At 36.5% G+C, this 22,476-nt stretch overlaps 1 protein-coding gene across 1 annotated transcript in view; it reads left to right on the top strand.

The window, feature by feature from the left end:
* Positions 1-19,360, top strand: part of DMP1 (dentin matrix acidic phosphoprotein 1) — a 23,496-nt gene extending 4,136 nt beyond the window's left edge. Inside the window, exons 2-6 of the mRNA XM_047857545.1 lie at positions 11,979-12,053; positions 12,502-12,549; positions 14,855-14,887; positions 15,077-15,124; positions 16,967-19,360. Coding sequence (XP_047713501.1) covers positions 12,000-12,053; positions 12,502-12,549; positions 14,855-14,887; positions 15,077-15,124; positions 16,967-18,337 — 1,554 coding nt within the window. The 5' untranslated portion in view covers positions 11,979-11,999 and the 3' untranslated portion in view covers positions 18,338-19,360. The remainder of the gene's footprint in view (positions 1-11,978; positions 12,054-12,501; positions 12,550-14,854; positions 14,888-15,076; positions 15,125-16,966) is intronic.
* The last annotated feature ends 3,116 nt before the right edge of the window (positions 19,361-22,476 follow it).

Below are 22,476 nucleotides of genomic sequence, written 5' to 3'. Positions count from 1 at the left end.
AACTTATTCATTTTATATCTCATGCCCACCACAGTACTTGACACAACAGGCTTTTGACAAATGTTTCCTGAACTAGAGGAGGTTTACAGTCCAGTGGTGAAAACAGAAAACACAACATGCTATTAAATGAGGTTTCAAAGGCTGAGAACATTACAATAGGGGCTGATATAATAGTTCCCTAACATCCTAAAGATGTGAAGAGGCAGCTCATCTATGTAATGCAGACCTAGAGACTATGAAACAAGATGACCCACTTCCAGCTTATAAGGGAGAGAGAGGAGAGGAAAGGAGAGATTTTTTTCTGGAGAGAGTTGCAATACACTTGCATTACCCCCACTCCCTAATCACAAGGTAAAGGGGGGATAAGGAGACAGTTGCTTTCTCCTCAAAATATCCAAGTGAGAAAAGTATTAAGAAGACCATTTAAACAGCTTGCTGGTGGAAACTAAAGACTTCAAAAGTACATAAAATCCCTGCTCTGTCATTTGTTGACTATGGGATACTGGGCAAGCTACCTAACCTCTTGAAATTTCAGTTTCTTCATTTGTAATTTTGAAAAATGAGAGTGCTTATTTCATAGGGTTAATGTAAGAATTAAATGAGTAAACCAATGCAAGGACCCATAATAACCGCTTATTTAATTTTATTTGAGTTGGATGTTCTGGTTGACAAATTCCTTTTACTGCAGATCTTTCAACATATTCTTTTTTTTTCAATGTTTATTTATTTTTGACGGGGGGGGGGCGGGGAGGGAGACAGAGCATGAGCAGGGAAGGGGCAGAGAGAGAGGGAGACACAGAATCTGAAGCAGGCTCCAGGCTCTGAGCTGTCAGCAGAGCCCGACGTGGGGCTCGAACTCATAGACCACGAGATCATGACCTGAGCTGAAGTTGGATGCTCAGCCAACTGAGTCACCCAGGTGCCCCTCTTTGAACATATTCTTAAGCTCAGAAGCTTTTAGCAGACAAGCAGAAAATCTAGCTATCCACTAACCATGTGTGCTCTTTCTTCTACAATGGGGAGAGTTGTCTCTGGGAGGCACTTGTCCAGCTCAAGACCACATCCTCTGCACTTCTGCATTCAGATATGGCCATATCATTCATTATCATGAATGGAGTAAATTCCATTGATGGAATGTGAGTGAAAATGATATGTAATAATTCTAGGCAGTATTTTCCTTTTTTCTTCCTTTACATATTCTACCTTATCCACTGCTGTTTTGCCTTAGGTAGCAGACAACTGAGTTATTAATTATTTTAAGCTAATGGTAGGCTATTATTTTATTTTATTTTTCCTTTTAGCTTCAATCCGCACACTCTATCTCTTCTCCATTCCTCATATTCTGCAGGCAGCTGAAATCTCATATTTTGCTGTATGTCTTTTAACGTAAGGATAACTTAGAAAACTCTGTTGTGTTGTTTTGGGTATGTGTTTTTTGAATTCATACAAAAAAATATGGTGCTAGAAGTCTTTTTAATACATATGTATAGATTAAGGAACTGTATTATCTATCAGAGCCTATTAATTCTTTAAAATGTGATGTTATATTGTATTAATACTTTGCATGTGTTTTTTTTTATTGGTAGAATCTAAGGTAGTTGCCAGTGCCTAGAACAGTTTCTAACACAAAGAAAATACAAAAATCAACAGCCGAGCAAATGTTTGACAAATATACAAATGCAAACTTAAAAAACCTAATTGTTTCAAAGAACAAAACACTAATGTGAAAAGATATATGCACCCCTATGTTTACCGCAGCATTATTTATAATTGTCAAATTATGGAAGAAGCCCAAGTGTCCACTGATAGATGAATGGATAAAGAAGCTGTGGTGTATATGGACACATACATACAGACACATAGATGCATGATGGAATACTACTCAGCCATAAAAAAGAATGAAATCTTGTTATTTGCAATAATATGGATGGATCTAGAGAAGAAATGCTAAGTTGAAATAAGTCAGTCAGAGAAAGACAAATGCCATTAAATTTCACTCATACATGGAATTTAAGAAACAAAAGAAATGAACAAGGAAAAAAAGAGACCATCCAAAAAACAGACTCTTAACTATAGAGAACAAACTGATGGTACCAGAGGGGAAGTGGGTTGGGGGATGGGAGAAATAGGTGAAGAGGATTAAGAGTACATTTACCATGATGAGCACTGAGTAATGGATAAAATGTTGAATCACTATATTGTACACTTAAAACTAATATAACACTGAATGTTAACTATATTGGAATTTTTAAAAAGTTTCATTTTTTCCCCAGAAAATAACCTTACTTTACCTAAATTACATGTTTTAAAATGAAAACAAGATACTAATTCATAAGAATATTGCCTGGAGAAAGATGCCACACTATTTAGTGTGTTTTATTTCACCCATTTAAATTCAAAACTATAATATCACATGAGTAAGGAAGAAGCGATAATTGTAATCTTTAATTTATGTATCTTATCAGGACATCTTATTGAATGCTCATTGTGTTGAGTTTGCATTTTAATAAATATAATTCACATACAATAAAATGATCTATTCCATCTGCACTTCATACACTTAAATTGTATAGACTGTCCTTTAAATTATATTTTTATTTTAGAGAAAGAGAGACACAGTGTGAGCAGGGGAGAGGGCAAAGAGAGAGAATCTTAAGCAGGGTCTACGTTCAGCACAAGAGCCCAATGTGGGCTCACTCCCATGAACCTAGGATCATGATCTGAGCCAAAATCAAGGGTCAGATTCTCAACTGACTGAGCCACCCAGGAGCCCTCTACTTTAAATTATTAAGTAATGTTTCTAATAATCATAATTTTGTAATTTTTATAATGTTACCCTTTAATTATAAAAAATCTGAGTTTAGTATTGATAACATAAAAATAAGGAAATAGATTTCCTAGACAATAAAACATTTGATAACCCTATGCATGCTAGAGGCCTGGCTAAGTATCAGGCATAATTTTTTTCCATAACTTTTTAGAATGGAAAATTTCAAAATATATAAAATTAGAGAAATAGTATAATATAATTATTGTCCATACTTAGCTTCAGGGGTGATTAATTCATGGCAAAGTTGGTTTCATCTGTTTCCCTACCCACTTATCATCTTTCACTTATTTTGAAGCAAATTCTAGACATCATAGTATCTCAGTATCTTTAAGTTAAGAATGCTTAAATACTATAGTCCCATTATCATGCTAATAATAATAGTTCTTTAAAATCATAAAATTTCAAGTCAGTGTTCACATTTCCAATATTTTAATAAATTTCATATTTTCCAGCATATTTTTTGGAATTAGGATACAAATAAAATGAATACATTATTACACATGGTGGTTGCTATGTCTCTTAGGTCTATTTGAATCTATAGGTTTCTCTCTCTTGCTCTCTTACTTGAATTTAGTTGTTGATGAAATCAGGGTGTTTGTCCTATAAATGTTCCCAGTCTGGGTTCTGCTGACTGAGTCTGCAATTTGATTTGGGTTTGCAAAGTGATGGTGTTCTAATTATATCCTTCCTTCTTCATTCATGTCTATAAAGAGAAACTTCCTCATCTGTTACTCAGTGGCATAGTTCATAAAGAAACACAGAATAAATGTTTAATTATCTTCTTTTATATAAAGTTTTAAAATAATGAATTTTGTAGTGATCAGGATGAGAAATTAAGACAACAATGCCACTCATAATTGCATCATAATGATTAAAACACCTAGGAATAAATTTAAGCAAAAGGGCGAAAGACCTGTACTTGAAAACTATAGAATATTTATGAAAGAAATTGAAGATGACACAAATAAATAGAAAGACACACTGTATTCATGAAATGAAATAATTAATATTGTTAAAATGTCCATGGTGCTCAAAAAAAAATCTACAGATTCAATGCAAACCCTATCAAAATATCGATGGCATTTTTCACAGAACTAGAACAAATAACTTAAAATTTGTATGGAACCAAAAAATACCCTGAGTAGCCAAAGTAATCTTGAGAAAGAAGAACAAAGCTGGGGTTATCATATGTCTCTCTGATGTCAAACTATATTACAAAGTTATAGCAATTAAAACAATATGGTACTTGCACAAAACCAAACACATAGATCAATGGAACAGAATAGAATTTAGAAATAAACCCCATGCTTATGCAGTCAATTAATCTTCAATGGAACAGCTAAAATATGAAAGAATGAAACTTTCTTATACCATATAAAAAATAAACTCAAAGTGGATTAAATACATGCAAGACTAGAAATCATAAAAATCCAAGAAAACATAGGTAGTATGAGACATCAGTCTTAGCAATATTTTTTGGATCTGTCTCCTTATACAAGGGCAAGAAAAACAAAAGTAAACAAGTGGGACTACATAAAACTAAAAAAAAAAAAATTGCATAGAGAAGGAAAGCAATAAAACATAAGGCTTCCCTCTGAATGGGAGGAGATATTTTCAAATAATGTATCTATTAAGGGGTTAATATCCAAAATATGTAAAGATATATGAATAATTATTTTCACTGCAGCATTGTTTATAATAGCCAAGTATGGAAGCAACCTTAGTGTTCATCAATAGATGAATGGATAAAGATGTATATACACAATGGAAGATGTATATACATAATGGAATATTACTCAGCAATAAAAAACAATGAAATCTTGTCATTTCCCCTAACATGAATGCAGCTAGAGGGAATTATGCTAAGTGAAAAGAATCAAAGAAAGGCAAATATATTATTTCACTTATATGTGACTCTAAAAAATAAAACAACAAAACAGAAATAGACTCATAGATACAGAGAACAATCTGGAAGTTACCAGGGGGAATGGGTTACAGGGACAAAATAGAGGAAGGGGACTAAAAGGTACACACTTCCAGTTATAAAAGATAGGACATGGAGAAACAATGTATAACATAGGGAATATAATTAATAATATGTAGTAATTTTGCATGGGGGCCAATGGTAGCTAGATTATAGCGATCACTTCATAATGTATATAAATGTTGAATTACTATACTGTACACCTGAAACTAATATAATATTGTATGTCAACTACACTTCTGTTAAAAAAATAATGAATTTGTTAGCATTTTCCAGTGTTGGGCAATTAGGAGTTTTTTGTATTGCTTTGATTTTGGTATTGTTATGAATGCTTCCTTCTGCTTACTCATGCATAGGGCTTGCTTTGGCAGAACATATACTGCTTACTCCTGCATAGATAACGTAGGTCTTGTGGTAGTTGGCAGTTTGTCCTCAGCCACTTTGTTTGGAGTTTGTGGGTATAACCTATCATGTAGTGTTGTAACCAGTCTCCAAAATGGCCTGAACCTTTCCTCTGTTCCCTGCACATTCATTCTGATCCTCACACCAAAAGGCACAGACTTTTTCTCCTTCTGAATCTGGGATGGCCCTGTAGCTGATCTGACCATAGAATATAGAGAGTGATATTTTGGGCAGCTCTTGGACCCCAGCCACCATGTGAGAAGGCCAAGCCACAAAAAGAGGCCATGTAAAGGAGAACTGAAGTGTTCAGAATAAGAGTTTCAGCTGAACTCCCAGAAGACAACCATATGAGCGAGTTATCTTGAATTCTAAAACAATGTCCTATAACATCCTCCACCAAAATGTTCCCAGGATCCACTCTGACATATGATTAAAAGGTTCTTATATGATAGACCTCAGTCAAGACCCATGAAACCACCTGGGAGTGTAACTGAGAACCAGAACAGAACATTGGGAATTTATAGCTTCCTCATATTAAGTCTGGTCTTCTAATCAACCTTATATCAAAGTAGACTCCTTTCTCCTCATTTTCTGCCCCCTCCCACCCCACTGAGTTCACAATGAATAAGTTGAGAATTCATATATTTGACATTTGTTTTCTGGATAAAGTTGCATACCCCAATTCTCTAGAACCAGCTTGGTAGGAGTATCAACTAACACTTCCAACAGCCAGGGGTGTCTGAGTGGTTCAGTCAGTTAAAGCGTCTGACTTTGCTCAGGTCATGATCTCACTCAGGTCATGTTCTTGCAGTTCGTGAGTTTGAGCCCTACATCGGGCTCTCTGCTGTTAGCGCAGAACCTGCTTCAGATCCTCTATCCCCCTCTCTCTCTGCCCCTCCCTGCTCATTCTCTCTCTCTCACTCAAAAATAAACATTAAAGAAAACTTCTAAAAGTCATCAACATGTTCAAAAAATTAGAGTGAGTCACACAAACTAATAGATCAGCCCATTTTAAAGCAATCTATTAGGTTATTCATAAAAGTCTTTATTGAGTATTTATTATGACTCAGGAACCTAGGTATTAAGGTCCTGGATATACACCAGTAAACAAAGCAAATATCTCCACTCTTGAGGAAGTTAAATTTTGGTAACTTATATTCTTTAAATAGTTGTTCAGTGATCATCCCATTGTTACTTAAGCATTCTCTTTGGGAGGTGCCAACTCACTTCCAGCTCCCTCCAACAATCTTCAGTACTCCCCTGAAGACTCCTGGCAATTACTATTTTATCTGTTTCACTACATTTTCAGTGATGGCAGAGTCTCCTGGAACTTGGTTTTTCCATATGCCACCCATCTAGGCTTCCCCTTTATCCAATTCTGATTTCAAAGAGTCACCAGAGTTATTTTTTATAACCATTTTTTAATGTTTATTTTTGAGAGAGAGAGAGAGAGAGAGAGAGAGAGAGAGAGAGAGAGCAGGGGAGGGGCAGAGGGAGAGGGAGACACAGAATCCAAAGAAGGCTCCAGGCTCAGAGCTGTCAGCACAGAGCCCAATGCAGGGCTCGAACTCATGAACTGCGAACTGTGAGATCATGACCTCAAAGTCAGATGCTTAACTGACTGAGCCACGAAGGAGCCCCAGAGTCACCAGAGTTAAATCCAAAATGTGGCAAGAAGTTGGAGGGAATAATGAAGTGTTAGATTTAAATTATTTTTGGTTAAAAACAAAAATTACTTAGGGTGGTAACTTAACATTTCCAATCACCACAGAATTCTGTAAGTAATGCTTCATTAGATTACCAAGAATTTTGGACTTTTGTGTGTATATAGGGGTTAGGGAGATGGGAGGAAAAGGAGGTAAGCAGTAGAGGTTGTTAAAAGATAAGAAGGGAGAGGATAAAAGCTTATATTCTCAACACCATCAATTTAGGCAAATCTAGTATTTTAGAAGGTTCTTCATGTACAACCTGGAAATGTACATTAACAGGAAACTTTCTGCCCACTCCTTGCCTCTCCTTTTCCCATCCATGTGTCTGCTGGGATCTGTCAGTAGGTGGAAAACATTGTCATTGTTTATAATGCTCATAAGCCTTCATGGATGTGAATGACATATATTTAGAAATCAAAATAAAGCTTTAGGAAGATCTTCAATTTAATGGAAACTAGTCTAGTCATTTGGGAACCACAAGAGCTTTTTAGGGAAAATCTGCCTCTGCAAGTTGGAGGAAGTGTGGGTGTATTGGAGTCCCGGTGACACCTTGTGATGTCAGTCACCCCCTGCCTGAGGTTGATTGGCTATGAAAAGCTAAAGCAGAGTTTAAATTCCTGCACCATCAGAGAAGTGAACATCAGAACATCAACACAAGAGTGGCTTCACTGGGCATAGATTTCCTCTGTGAGAACTTCAGACTCATTGTTGAGACTTTTGGGGAAAAGTCTTTGTGAACTGAAGAGGGTAAGAAATTTTCATTTTTGAAAAATTTTAAAATGACTTCTGCTATGTTTGGAAAATATTAAACATGTATATATGTTGAGAGGCATTATGCCATGCAGAAGAAAGATGGGGAGAGCTGAGCCTTGGGTTAAAATGATTCCCAGTTTTGTGCCTGATGTTTATGCCACAGCAAATAATGATATTCAAGTGACATGTTAAGTCAATAGAACCAGATGTTCTCTATATTACTCTAATTAGACCTCTGCATTCAGGAGGCCTATGGAGAGTCATTTTGAAGATTAGCTTTAATTAGCAAAACAAAATTTTACATTTAGGTTTTATGGATATAATGACATTCATGGCCTACAAAACATTATGAAAGAATCTAAAGTAGACTAGCAGGACTTCCAAAATATAGTCTTTTAAATTAAAATCATTTAATGCTATTAATCTAGATATATCCAATAATATTCATTATGAACTGAGTAACTGAAAGAAGATGCTAAGACTACTGAAATAAACCAAGGATGTGATAATTACAGTATTTTTGTATTGTCTACTTAGGTATTTGTGTTAGCATGATGCCTTGCAAACAGAATGCAATAAAATGTTGAGTATAACTATCTTTTAAAAACATTTTCTAGCATAGAAGACTTAAGAAATATATATTCCAATCCATGTGTATTTTTATTTACTGCATTTATTCCACTTCATCCAAATCAGAAGTGTCTGTCTTCCATAATAGAAAATGGGAATTGTGGTCAGGCAATGCATTCTCTGTTACATCTAGAAAATCCCACATGTAATAGCAGTACTTCAAGCAACCTGTCTTTTCTTTAGGAGCAATAGCTTCTAGTGAACCATACTTTCTGTTTACCTGAGGGCCAAATGCACTATCCTACTTTGATGTGGTTGGTTGGTTAAAATGTGTGAACAGTTTTCTAAGGGCATTAGTCCACTTACCTACCCCAAAATGGTAATGTGGACCAATGTGCCTCAAATGCTTAGACACCTTCCAAATTTTAATTTGAATTTTAGGGCACCTTGGAGTTATTTTATTGTGGTTGAAGGCATATGATGTAGGATTGATTGTAATTGACCTCAAGACAAATATAATTGGAAGGATTTGATATTTTTATTGCCTTATTTGTTTGGTTCTCTGAAATCCTGATATAATCATATCCTGGCCAAATTCCATTTTATTTTAAAAAAGTAATAATGAGGGACACCTGGGTGGCTCAGTCAGTTAAACGTCCAGCTCTTGACTTTGGCTCAGGTCATGATCTCATGGTCTGTGAGTTCAAGCCCCATGTGAGGCTCCATGCTGACAGTGCAGAGCCTGGTTGGGATTCTCTCTCTCTCCTTCTCTTTCTCTTCCCCTCCCCCACTTGTGCTTTCTCTCTCAAAATAAATACATAAACTTAAAAAAATAAAATAAAAAATAAAAACACTAATTGAAAGCCTAAATTAGGGTTAAAGATCTGACTTCTTTTAATGCTTGATGGCAGACTATATATTCTATGAGAGGCAACTTCAGCTCTTACAGGACCCCAGGCTGTCTTTTATTTTTGTTCAGGAAATTATTGCTTTAGGTCAGGGTGCTAAATGGTATTTCTAGAAGCACAAGCAAGTTACTGCATCTTTCTTATGTTTCATAATATTCTATCCCTAAGAAACTTGAACACTGGAAACACATACTTTCTTTGCAAAAATACACAACATTCATTAGTTTAGGGCATCCCTTAAGTTTTTTTTCCTATTTAGATAAAAGAGAATCAACAAAACAAAACAAAAACAAGAGGAGAACTCTATTGGCCTTTATCAAGTCTGGAATATTGCTAGCTTTCAGAAGAACATCAGAGATTATCACCCTACTCAAATTTCACTTTGAAAATTAAAATGGTGAACAATCTAATTTTCATTCGACCTATGACACCAAAACCATTAGCATGTAGTTATTTTGAGAATATCACATTTAAGGGAAATGTTCCTTAAAAAATGAACCTATGAACTTAAAAAAACAAAACAAAACAAATCAAAAAACAAAAAAAACTTTGTGGGAACTAAGGGGAAATAGAGTGGAGGAAAAATTTTCCTCTACTCTTGTAGGGTCTCCAGCTGGGTTTAAGAATTAAACTGACATAAATCAGATTAGCTGGAGAAAAGCAAACATGTTTCATTAACATTTTTACATCTCCATGAGAGCCTTCATAAGAGAATGAAGTCCTGAAGGAGTGATCACAGAAGGCTTTTCTACCTTTTAGATAAAGGAACAATACACCTGTAAAGAACTGACAAGACAAGGGGCTTTGGGCTGGGATGTAAATTACAAGGAAGTGATTAGGAAGACAGGATTAGTTTAACAAGGTTTGTACAGATTTCTCTCAGCCTTAACCTTTCTTCTCTCAGGATGAGAGTGTCTTCCTTCCTCTTGGTGTAGTGAAGCCAACTTTCACATGGGAGTTTCTTGCTTTCAGGAAGATAAAGGAGGATCAGAGCATCTTTCTTGCATTTGCTGTTTCCCAAAGGCCTTTAGCTCAAAATAATTTTTATGTCAAGGAAGCATATTTTGGGATGCAAGATATTCCGGTTTCCTTCAGAAGTAATATTTTTTTGAATTAGGTTTGTTTTAGATGGAGTTGAGCATTTTCATATGTTTTTCTGTTAATTTTAGGTAGAGGATTTGAAAAAGAACTAAAAATATCAAAACACAAAGACTAATATGAACTATGCTGAATTAGAATAAAGAAAATACCACAAATGAAGAACAACTATGTTGAAGTGAGATAATGCTCATGATATAAAATGGGAGAATCTATTGGACCATTTGACCTGAAAGTAGAAATGAGCAACATTCTCAGTTTCCTTCGGATTTCTACTGTTTTCTTGAATAAATTAAAAAATAAGATTAGATGACTTCTAGAGCTCAATGTTACAGACATTATTCAGCATATCCAGACATTAGTGAGCAATGTATTCTTATTTCTTAGATCGGAGATTAAAATCATTCAGAGTATCTTAAAAACAAAAGCGAAGTCTGAAATAAACTTTCAGGATTTTGCACAAAATGTATGGAAATCCATCTGACTAATTTATTAGGGCAACTACAAGGCTAACAAGTGCCGGGCAAATTATTTTTCCTTTAGATCATTTCAATAACCTTTTGCATTAGCATGTAGTACATCTATTTTTAGATACAGAACAAGTTGTTTTCCAAACCACCAGTTCTTGAGGTGTGAAATGAAGCCACCCTTCAGGAAAATACAGTTTGATTTGGCATGTTTCTCTCAGCGTAATTCACAAGTACGTCCCAAAGCTCTAATCTTCCTGAGATCCTTCAGTAATGCAAATGACTGAATTTAGTCATTTAAATGAAAGAATTTAGTATAATCTATGTATAATATATGACCAATTGTAGCACAGTAGATATTAAGAGCTTTCTGGAGCTGTACTATGTAAGCTGCCATAGTAAACCTCTGCAGATCAGGAAGACAAAAGGCAAAAACAATCTATGTTGTTTAAATATTATTTCGAAGTTATAAATGTGACTGAGAAGCAATGTGTGTATGTATATATGTGTGTATATAGACAAATGATGATGACCTATCGATGGTATCAGTACATTTTGGTTTAGGTGTGTATTTGCCAGGTTGCTGTGCCACAATAATGTGCATAATTATCATAAAAGTGAATTGATCAGAAATTTCTTGATTCCTCTTTCTTTACTTGTTCCTCTATTTGTCCTATTTTGTGTGTTAGGGAAGAAGCATTTATAGACCTTCTCACTGAAGTATTTCCAATTTGTCTCTTAGAAGTGAGGTTTCTTTTTAACCGGTTTACTGAGATATAATTCAATATATACTTTACACACTTGAAGTGTACAGTTCATTAACTTTTAGCCATTGCATAGAGCTGTACAACCTTCAGCAAAATCAGTTTTAGAACATTTTCATCACCTCCAAAATTCATTCCTTAACCTATCACCCTCAAACTCTCCTCCAGTCCTGGGCAAACACATCCTTTCTATCTCTATAGATTTGCCTATTTGGGACAGTTCATACAAAAGGAATCATACAATATTGTGCCTGGCTTCTTTCACTCAGTATAATGTTTTCAAGGTTCCTCTGCTTTGTAGCATGTATCAGTACTTCATTCCTTTTTATGGGTGAATAATATTCCATTGTATAGATACAGTACTTTTTATTTATCTATTCATCAGTTGATGGACATTTGGATGAGTTGTGCTTTTCAATAGGAAGAAAATGTCAAAAAGTTAAAGCTGTATTTCTTTAGCATTAAGGAAAACATCTTCTGTCCTTCATCACAGGCAGAGTTGCCACTGCCGGCTATGAAGACCAGCATCCTGCTTTTGTTCCTTTGGGGGTTGTCCTGTGCTCTCCCAGTAAGTATCATGGCAGAGATATATGAAAAAAGGCCATTTATACCTAAGATTCCACAATTTGCATTGGCTATAAGCCAGATGGCTGGCTCTAGATGAAAACAGTAGTTTCTTAGGAAGCTGTTTTCTTTAAAATATCATCTGAATTATTCCTTATGCTGTTTATTCACATAGCTAGGATTCTCATTTTTCTTCATCATCAATGGTTCTCAAAGTGTCATCCCCTGAGCAGCAGCAGCATCAAGTAGGATTTTGTTAGAAATATAAATTCTCAGGTCCTGCCTCAGACCTACTGAGCTGTACTCTCTAAGGATGTGGCAATTTTTGGTTTAACATGGCATCTAGGTGATTCTGATTCATGCTAAAATTTGACTATCACTGCTCCTAAGTGTCCATAGCTACTGCCTTGGAAATTTCTCTGTGGGCTAACCATGTATACTAAATTTTCCAGGTAGCCAGGTATCATAATACTGAATCTGAGAGCTCTGAAGAATGGATGGTGAGTAGAAATAAGATTAAAAAATATTTTTAATTTAATATAATAGTATAACCAAATTGGCTCCACTGCAAATGTTGAAACTGCTAATGATTTAATGAATACCTTAATCTAAGATATAGGGCTATAATTTCTAGTTCATATGAAAAAAATTAGTTCATATAATGCTTCGACTTCAACTTAATAGTATAATTTGGTAAGGAGGCATTTTTTGCATTTAATTTTATTTTCATAATGGATGTGTGCAGTAGCAGAAGGGGATGGATGACAGTGAACCAAGGCTGCTCTTTGGAGTGCCAGCTGGCTCAGCTGGTTAAGCGTCTGACCCTTGATTTCAGCTCAGATCGTGATCTCACCGTTGAGAGACTGAGCCCCTGTCATGCTCTGCACTGGGCATGCAGCCTGCTCAAGATTCTCTCTCTCCCCCTCCCTCCCCTGCTCAGGCTCTCTCCAAAAAAAAAAAAAAAAAAAAAAAAAAAAAAAAAAAAAAGACTGCTCTTAAAGGATTAGGACGAGAGATCTGTTTTACCAGGAGATGTCTGGAAGGCAAGAGGTCAAGTCTTAGAAAGTGAGAAGAGAAAGAAGAATGAGAGGATACCAGAGTCTCTGGAATAACACCTAAATGTTAATTGTGTGTTGACTCTGAATGGCTCAAGAACCATTGCCAGGCTGTTCTGTGCTTTACATGAAAACACTGAGACACAAGGAGTAACCTAGTCTGTCTAGGTTACACTGTTAGTAAGTGTTAGAGCCAGACTTTAAACCCAGGTCACCCTGGCTCCAGAATCCACATTCTCTATCAGGGTGTTATATCCCTCTCAGGAAGGGCCAAGTCTAGAAGACCAGTAGGTTCTCAAGATTGAAACTACAAATAATGCTTAAAATTTTATGCTAAGGCAGAGTGTTTTGCTCATAACCTTGTTTCCTGTTGGCTTTTGCACATGGTGCAGCTTGGGCACAACACTATTAGTGGTGGCCAGATAATGTCAGAGGCTTGAGATGGGGTCCTGTCCCTGCCTGAGATTAGAATAGACATTGCAGGATTTCTTATATGAACTTTCATCAGAGATGTCTTTCTGCTGGTTAATTGAAAAGTAGCCACTGCAGATCCTCCCTCTTATTCAACCAAACACTCTAGAGTACCGCAAACATTTGGCATGAGAAAAATACCAATGTTTGCTCCCTTTCATCCCTTAATTCCAAATGATAACTGACAGAGTTATCTCTGAGAGCCTGCCATTGTGCCTCCCTGCAGAGTCACAGGGCAAAGACTTAGAGTGACTTAGATTATATAGTCACAGGGCAAAGACTTAGATTATATCTCCTTCCTCTGGGGAGATACCCCTGCCTAGCATAGCTGAGAGGCTTGTTAAAGACATGTTGATAGCAGCTCCAGTGCTGTACTCTGCAGCTCATAACCATCACTTAGCAGCTTGGAACCAGGAGGGATTTGAGGGTTTTGCTGTGCTTGAGGGAAAGGGGGAGTGTAGATGAGGAGAAGGCACCAGGATTACAAAAAGTGAAATAAATCAGAACTATGCCCTGATTAAGTTTCAGACTTAGGTTTTTGGTTGTTTTTTTTTTTCTTTTTTTTCCTCATGGAGGTGATCTTATGTGATTCAAGAAGTGTTTAGTGGCTTTCTCAATTCAGTTTTGTCTACTACTGAATTTTATGAAGTGATGTTCTCAAAATGCATTGTTTCTTTATATCATACTGAAAAATTCTCAAGATGTTTCCAATTTCATCCTCACAGCAAGTCTGTGGAGTATGCACAGTTGTTGCTAATATTCTTAATTTATAAATAAGAAATTGACATTGGACAGGTGAAGGGAATTGCTCAAATTCACAGAGTGACCAAACATTGCAGTTTACCCAAGACTTAGGGGTTTCTTGGAATATCTGAATTTCAGCACTAACATCAGACAGTTGGTTTTCAGGGATAAAACCAAAACCAAGGAGCTAATTGAGACTTAAATCTAGGTTCTAAGCTTCAATGCTGTTTTTCTTTCCTATGTTACATTTCATCCAGGTTGTATGAACAACCAGCTTCAAAGAAAGTATATTTTTTCTCTAAGTGAAGTATCAGAAACACAAAAACCTTCCCACAAGATCTTTTCCAGGCCATTGGGTCACCTCACATTCACTTTTTTTTTTTTTTTGCCATTTCACCATAAAATGTCATACCTCATGTAAATGTAAAATATATGACAAGAAACTGAAAAAAAAATCCCTTAAAATGACTTTAAATATTTGCAAGACATGGTCTATCTGTGAAGGAGTAACTTGTTTTTCTTCCTTTTTTTACAGGGTAATTTGGCTCAGACACCAACACCACCCTTGGTAACTATCTTGTTCATTTTTTTGGTCATAAACATCTCATAAAGTAAATTTACTTTAACACTCTTCTCATCACCTTAGGCCATTTGGACAGCAGTAAATCCAAACCGCAAGCAACTGATGTATATCATATATTTTTCTTTCCTTGGGAATTACTAACAGGAAAAATAAACAACTTCTTTTTCCTTTTAGGAGAGCAGTGAGTCATCTGAAGAAAGTAAAGTTAGCTCAGAGGAACAGGTAATTAAACAGACCTTTCTTAACTTTTCAGACTACTTAGGAGTTGAAGGAAATGATGTTAGATTAAATTACCTGGCAACAATTCTAAATGTAATATTTTCTAACCTTTGGTTATGCTAGCTAAATAGTCCCAGAAAATAAGAAAAGAAAAATGAGTGGGAGAATTCAGATGTTCATTCCATATATATCACTGGGGCCAGAATGTAGACACTGTGGCTCATAGTTAAAAAGAATACACATACAAACACACACACACACACACACACACACACACACACACACACAAATGGTCATAAACCATGATAGACAATTGTTCATTTATCACTCTAAAATGTTGCTTTTATAATTGGAGTAGTTCAGATCAGGCAGAGAAAGCCTTCTGGCTCACATGAAGCACTTGCTGGGTCTAGAGACCTCCTCCATGTTAAGTATCTTGTTGGAGGAGAGAATAGGAAATCCCTGAAGAAAGTTTAATAAAACAGCTTCTTTAGTAATGACTTGTCTAAACAGTCTCAATGGTGATTCTGGGAATGAGAAAAGCTGAATTAGTTTATAATTATATCCCTTTAATAAAAAGCTGGCTTTCTTTCTCTTGCGTGCACACTTTTTTTTTTTTCATTTTTCTAAGACTAAATGTCATTACTTTTTTGGCTCTTCTATTATTTTGACTAAACTCAAACCTGTGGGGCTCCAGATATTCCAGGAACCAGGTTTCTCCCTGAAGCTTTGACCCATGTTGCACTCTACCTTCAACCAGTTAGAGGATGAATTATTTGGTTTTTTTTTTTTTTTACCATTATTTACTAAAGGTTTGTCAAAGCAACAGTCTAGAAATTTACAGGCATAGAATTGGGGCTGTTTTCTGGAGATGTGATTTATTGCCTCCATATTCTCTGAGCTCTCAAATGAAAGTAATAGTCCCAGTTTGAGAAGTGTGTAATATGTGCCATTGAATTATGGGAACTAAAAAGATGCTTAGTTCCAGGACACCAGTGTAAATCTAGCAATGGGAAGACATATCATCATATTGTACTCTCAAATGGAAAGTCAGACATTGATCAGTAGGGGCAGGTGGAAAAATAAAAAAACAAAATTGGCAAGGATGCTCTGCTATGAGGTATGGTAGAGAGAACAGATTTTTCTAGAGCATAATGAATGAAGACTCACTATCTTTCCTTGTCTGTGTAGAGCATACAATTGTTCGACTTATGGGGATAATCTCTCTGAGCTCACACTAAGAATAAGCTTCCCTGGTGGTCTCACTAGTTGCAGTCTTTTAGCTAAGCCTTCTATGGGCAACTCTGCCTGTGTGGGTGAAGTATAAATACGGTTTGGGTGAGATGTATATCTTACTATAATATTTTACTATCATTTTAGTTAAAGGTTTCATTATACTGCCCTAGTACATTTTCCCCCCCAGAGTTGAGAAAAAAATATTTGGGTCTTTTAAAAATCACCCAATATTTTTAAAAACTCTGTTTTAAACCAAACAATTTGATGAGTATTACAAACCATCTCTTTAATGTACAAAAAAAATTCTCTGAGAGTTTCTTCCTGGGATCAGACTTACAATATGATTTGAGTTTCATAAATGTGATTTCTATAAAGGTTTTTGAGAAAATTTCTACAGCATTGAGTGAACTGTGTCTATATAAAATGGAATGACTTGAGTTTCAACTCCTCTTCCTTCCTCTTTAACCTCTGGTAGAGATGTTATTGAGCAGTAAAACTGATCATGGGCTAGAAGGAGGGACATAAGAAGAAGAAAGTAGAAAGAGCCTAGATAATACCCTCTGTATCAGCTCCTGGCATACTGACATGTTTGTTAACCCCAAACTCCAGGCCAATGAAGACCCTAGTGACAGTGTTGAATCAGAGGAGGGCCTTGATGATCATCAACATGTGCATAGACCAGCTGGTGGCCTCTCTAGGAATGGAGGAAAAGAAGGAAATGATAAAGATGATGATGAAGATGACAGTGGAGATGACACTTTTGGTGATGATGACAATGGGCCAGGACCTGAAGAGACACAAGAAGGAAACTCCAGACTCAAAAGTAATGAAGACTCGGCTGACATCACACAATCCAGGGAAGACAGTGCACCGCGAGGGGAAGACAGTGCCCAAGATACTACCAGTGACAGCAGGGACCTTGACAATGAGAATGAGGTGAAGAGCAGGTCTGAGGGAGGTGGCTTTGCTCAAGATAGTGAGAGTGAAGAACACTGGGTGGGAGGTGGCAGTGAAGGGGATAGTAGCCATGGGGATGGCTCTGAGTTTGATGATGAGGAAATGCAGAATGATGATCCAGACACTATCAGGAGTGAGAAAGGCAACCTCAGAATGAGCAGTGCTAGTGTCGAATCAAAAGGAAAGAGCGATGAGCAAGCAAGCACTCAGGATTCAGTTGACAGCCAATCAATGGAGTATCCAAGGAGGAAAATTTTTAGAAAGTCCCGCATTTCTGAGGAGGATGACATAGGTGACCTTGATGATAGCAACATAATGGAAGATGTCAAGAGTGACTCCACAGAAAACACCAATTCCAAAGATGCTGGCCTCAGCCAATCCAGGGAAAACAGCAAAAGTGAATCTCTAGAAGACAGTGAGGAGAATCAGTCTCAAGAAGACAGTCAAAATGTACAAGACCCCAGCAGTGAATCTAGTCAAGAGGTTGATCTGCCATCTCAAGAAAATAGTAGTGAATCTCAGGAAGATGTAGTGAGTGAGTCCAGGGGTGACAACCCAGATAATACCACCAGTTACTCAGAAGATCAGGAAGATAGTGACTCCAGTGAAGAGAACAGCTTGAACAATCCCTCCAGTTCAGAAAGTGAATCAAGAGAGGAGCAAGCTGACAGTGAATCCAATGAAAGCCTCAATGACAGTGAATCCAAGGAAAGCCCAGAGTCCACTGAGGACGAGAATAGTTCTAGCCAGGAAGGCCTCCAGTCTCACAGTGCCTCAGCAGAGAGCGAGAGTAAAGAAAGCCAGTCTGAGCAGGACAGCCAGTCTGAAGAAGATGATGTCAGTGATTCTCAGGACAGCAGCAAATCAAAAGAAGACAGCAACTCTACTGAGAGCAAATCAAGCAGTGAGGAAGATGGTCAGTCAAGAAACACTGAGATAGAAAGCAGAAAATTAACAGTTGATGCTTATCACAACAAACCCATTGGGGATCAAGATGACAATGACTGCCAAGATGGCTATTAGCATCAGCATCAGCATCACTAGCTTTCCTAAGAAGTGGCTCTCACATACAGGAGTCTTGGGGGTTGGGGAATAGGGAAATCATTATAACTATAATTTATTGATGTTTTTATCAGAAGGACAACCAGAGGCCATTTCTTTCTGAAAGGAAATGCTGGATATTATATTTGTTTCTAGAGTGTCACCAATTTATAGGGGTTTAAATACTGTCAAATGATACCAGAACACACTCAATGAGACTGGAAGCAAGGAAAGATGTACAGCTTCACAACTGAAATAGTTACTAACTCATTAACATAACAGTTATTGAGGTTCTATTACGTACCAGGTACTGTGCTAGGTGCTGGGATATAATGAAGCTTAAGGCTTGTTTCTTGCTCCTGAGGAGCTTATAGAGGGATAAATAAAGTTCAAAAGCTAAAGAGGGATACATATGAGGGAAACAAGGATTATAACAATGCAATGTGGTGAGTGCTGTAAGAGGTATGATCAAAATACATGGAAGCACAGAACATGGGACTAACTGCCTTGGATAATCAGGGAGGGCTTCAAAATAGGACACTAGAGTTGGAGCACTGCATAAGATTTCTCCATTGAAGACAAGAGAATTCTGTTTATCCTTGGGATAAGCAACAGTGAATCCTATATGATGAAATATTTAGTTTGTGAAAACACTTTCAAATTACAGCACAGGAGGTATTTTGGACAAACAAAACTTTGTTTTGATGCTTTTTGAGGAATTCCCATGAACACTGCCTCACTCACAACTGGTGATATGATATGGAAGGCTGGGTGGGAAATAGTAGAGAGATCCCTCTTTGAATAGATAGATAACTTTTAGCTTTATTTTTTCCCTAAAGTCAGTCTATGTGCAATGCTGGAAAACTATTCTCTGAGTCTTTTACATATGTTGCACATAGCGAAATTGTGTACATAGAATTCAATTGATTTTTGCCAAATATCTTTTGAAATGTTACCTCAACATAAAATATGTTTTGTAATAAAGACAATAATATCTAGAAGAAATGTGTGCTTATTTTATAGTGATATTAATTATTAGGAAACATCTGTATTAAACAACTCTTCCTTTAAAACATTAAAGAGTAGTTTCCTTTCTTCCATTAAAATAAATGATTTTCCTAAATTATTTCATGAAAATTTTATTTATAATTCAGGTAGAATTTTGATAAAATTACTTTATGTGTTGCTTATATTTTATTAAATATACCTGTTAGAGATAAGGAAAAAAGAAAATGAAGCAAGCTTTCAACATTGCTTAAGGCCATGCCAAAAGTTCATAATGTTTGGGTTTAACATTAGTTCTTGCTGGTATCCCAGACTGTCATTTGTGTAAACTCTGGAATCTACAGGGAAACATATTTCTTTTATTTTTTAATTATTTGAAAGAAACTACTGTACATCAGCACTTTTACTTTTCAAATGTGTCCATTGGAATACATCAGAATTCCCCTACAAATTTATTAAGAGAATCAGGAAGATTTTCTAACCTTCAGTCTGACCCTCCCCATCCTTCCATAAGCTCAATTCCCTTACAATGTCAAAGCTGAGAATATTAGAATATTCTCTAATCCTATCTCCTGAGATTTTAATTTAGTAGGTCTAAAGTGAAACCCAGAATTCTGTTTTTAAAAGGATCCCAGGAGTTCTGATGCAAGCCCATCCACATACTTGTATTTGAGTTCTCTAGCTCAATGGATTAATTAACTGGTTCTAATTAAATTTCCAAGGGTGTACATGTGAGGAAGTAATTAACCTCTTTAGAGAGTTTAAGATGTTTTGGGACAACTGAGGTAAACTTTGGGGAGTGACTAAGAAAACAGGGGAGAAGCACATTCCAAGCACAGGGAACAAAAGAGTAGATGTACAAAATTGTTCATGGCATGTTAATGTATGACAAAAATATCTAGTGTTACCAAAGCATTGGGAAGAGAGAAGGAGAAAGGGGAAGTGATAAGATAAGAGATTGCTGGAAAGGTGAGCTGGGATCCAACATGAAGGTCTCTGAATGCCAGATTAAGGAGAACAGCCTCATTAGTGAGTACCTGCCTAGAGCTAGGTTTTCATATATGATATACATATCAAAAACATCTTTGACATCGATATTATAATTTCTCTACTCACTTTAAAAATATATATATAACAAATAGCAGATGAAACACAGAAAAGCTAAGTTAAGTATCCTACTCCAAAATCCAAGAAATAGCAGAGTCTGATTCCATTTCCGTGCAATGATGAACCACTGAAAATTTTAAGCAGTGAGCATTCATGAATATATGAATATGGTCTTATCTGCTTGAAAAATGAGCAAAGAAATGCTATATTCTCTAGTTTCTCTCAGCATGTAAAGAACCTAAGAAAGTGACTGAGAAAGTCACTTTCTAATGGCTTGTTTCCCTAAACCTGTTATTTTGAGAGTCACATTAGTGGAGAATTCATTCTTACTTTCCCTAAAGATTCCCATTAAAAATTTATATGTATATATATGTATATATACATAAAATATATATGTATTTTCAGACCGAAGATTACTATTGAAGATTTTGTAAAAAGAAATGCCATGGTATGTTGGAGAAACCAGCAATACTGATGTCCAAAAAAGGAAGCTTATACTGAGCTCTTTAGCAAGCATGGCTTAATGTGAAGAACTCATTCAGCCTGGAAGCCACTGATTGCCACAAGGCACTAGACACTGGCTTGTATTGCTGTTATCACTGGCAATGACTCTAGATGTTGCTGACAATACTGGTACTACTGATTCCAGCTGTCACTGCTGCCAGAGACCATTCTCCATGAGCCCTGCTTCACTGTATCACAATGAAGTTCTCAATTCAAAGTCCATGATAGATGCATAAAATTGTCAGATCCTACACTAAATGCTTATGTACTAGTAAAGGGACCCTAGAAAGAAAGTATCTTCATTTTCAGTTTCTACAACACAAGATGAATTTTATCTTTTAACCAGACATGTAAGGTGGTAACGTATGTGCCATATGTAAGAGGAGGTTCAGATGCTGGGTGAGCAAAAAGAATGAAAGATATCCTACTGATGGGGAGAAGATCCATGTCTACACCCAAAGGGAAGTAAGTAACATTAATGCCATGGGAATGACCAAGTCAACTTCCATGGCTGTGCGTGAGATCCACATTGGTGAACATAAGAGAAATAACACTAATACCAAAGGGAATGTATGGAACACCAAGGGAATTTCTCATGAAATACAGGGGAACTAACATTTATTGAGCAGACACTATGCTCTAACTCTGCACTAGGTGTCTTACTTTGGATCGGAGCTATAAGAATTCCAATGATGGGCTAGACTTGAGGCTATCCTCCTATATATAGTAAACGAACTCTAAAACTGAACTTCTTGGAGGTTATATCCCTAAACCCCCTAAAATTATTTGAAATGCTGATACATGTGGGTAGAAGATCCACAATTTTCATCAGATTCTTAAAAGAGTTTATGACTAACCTGCTAGAATCCAGTCAAACAAATAAAAGAAATAACACTGACATTCATAAGATCTGCCTGGATTTTGTTTTGTGAAACTATTGTTTTCTGTAAAAATCTAAGTCAGTGCTGAGGAAGAGCTGGGAGTAGAGCTTGATTCATGTTATATGCATTACTTGCTATGGTTAGCAGCTAAAGCTATGTAAGAAGGAAGATTATGTATCATAAAATATCTTTTTGTTCAAGAAGTATTTTTTTAGAGAGAGTGTGTGCACATGCACATGCATGTGAGCAGTGGGGGAGAGGTACAGGGAGAGGGGGAGAGAGAGAGAATTTTAAGCAGGCTCCACGCTCAGTGTGGAGCCCAACACAGGGCTCAATCTCACAACCCTGAGATCATTACCTGAGCTGAAATCAAGTTGGACGCTTAACTGACTGAACCACCTAGGCACCCCAACAAATACAATTTTTAATGGAACTGACATGTAACATATTAGTTTCAGGTATAGAACATAACGGTTCAACATTTGTATACACTGTAGAATGATCAGTAAGTCTAGTTACCATCTGTCTCCATGCAAAGTTACAATTTGTTTTCTTGTGATGAAACTTTTATTTATTTATTTTTTGTTAAATGTTTATTTTTGAGGGAGAGATTGACAGAGCACC

Source organism: Prionailurus viverrinus, chromosome B1, assembly GCF_022837055.1.
Source record: "Prionailurus viverrinus isolate Anna chromosome B1, UM_Priviv_1.0, whole genome shotgun sequence".
In the NCBI taxonomy this organism is placed as follows: domain Eukaryota; kingdom Metazoa; phylum Chordata; class Mammalia; order Carnivora; family Felidae; genus Prionailurus; species Prionailurus viverrinus.
Note: the sequence above shows the minus strand (reverse complement) of the source record. Positions and strands in the feature narration are given on the sequence as shown.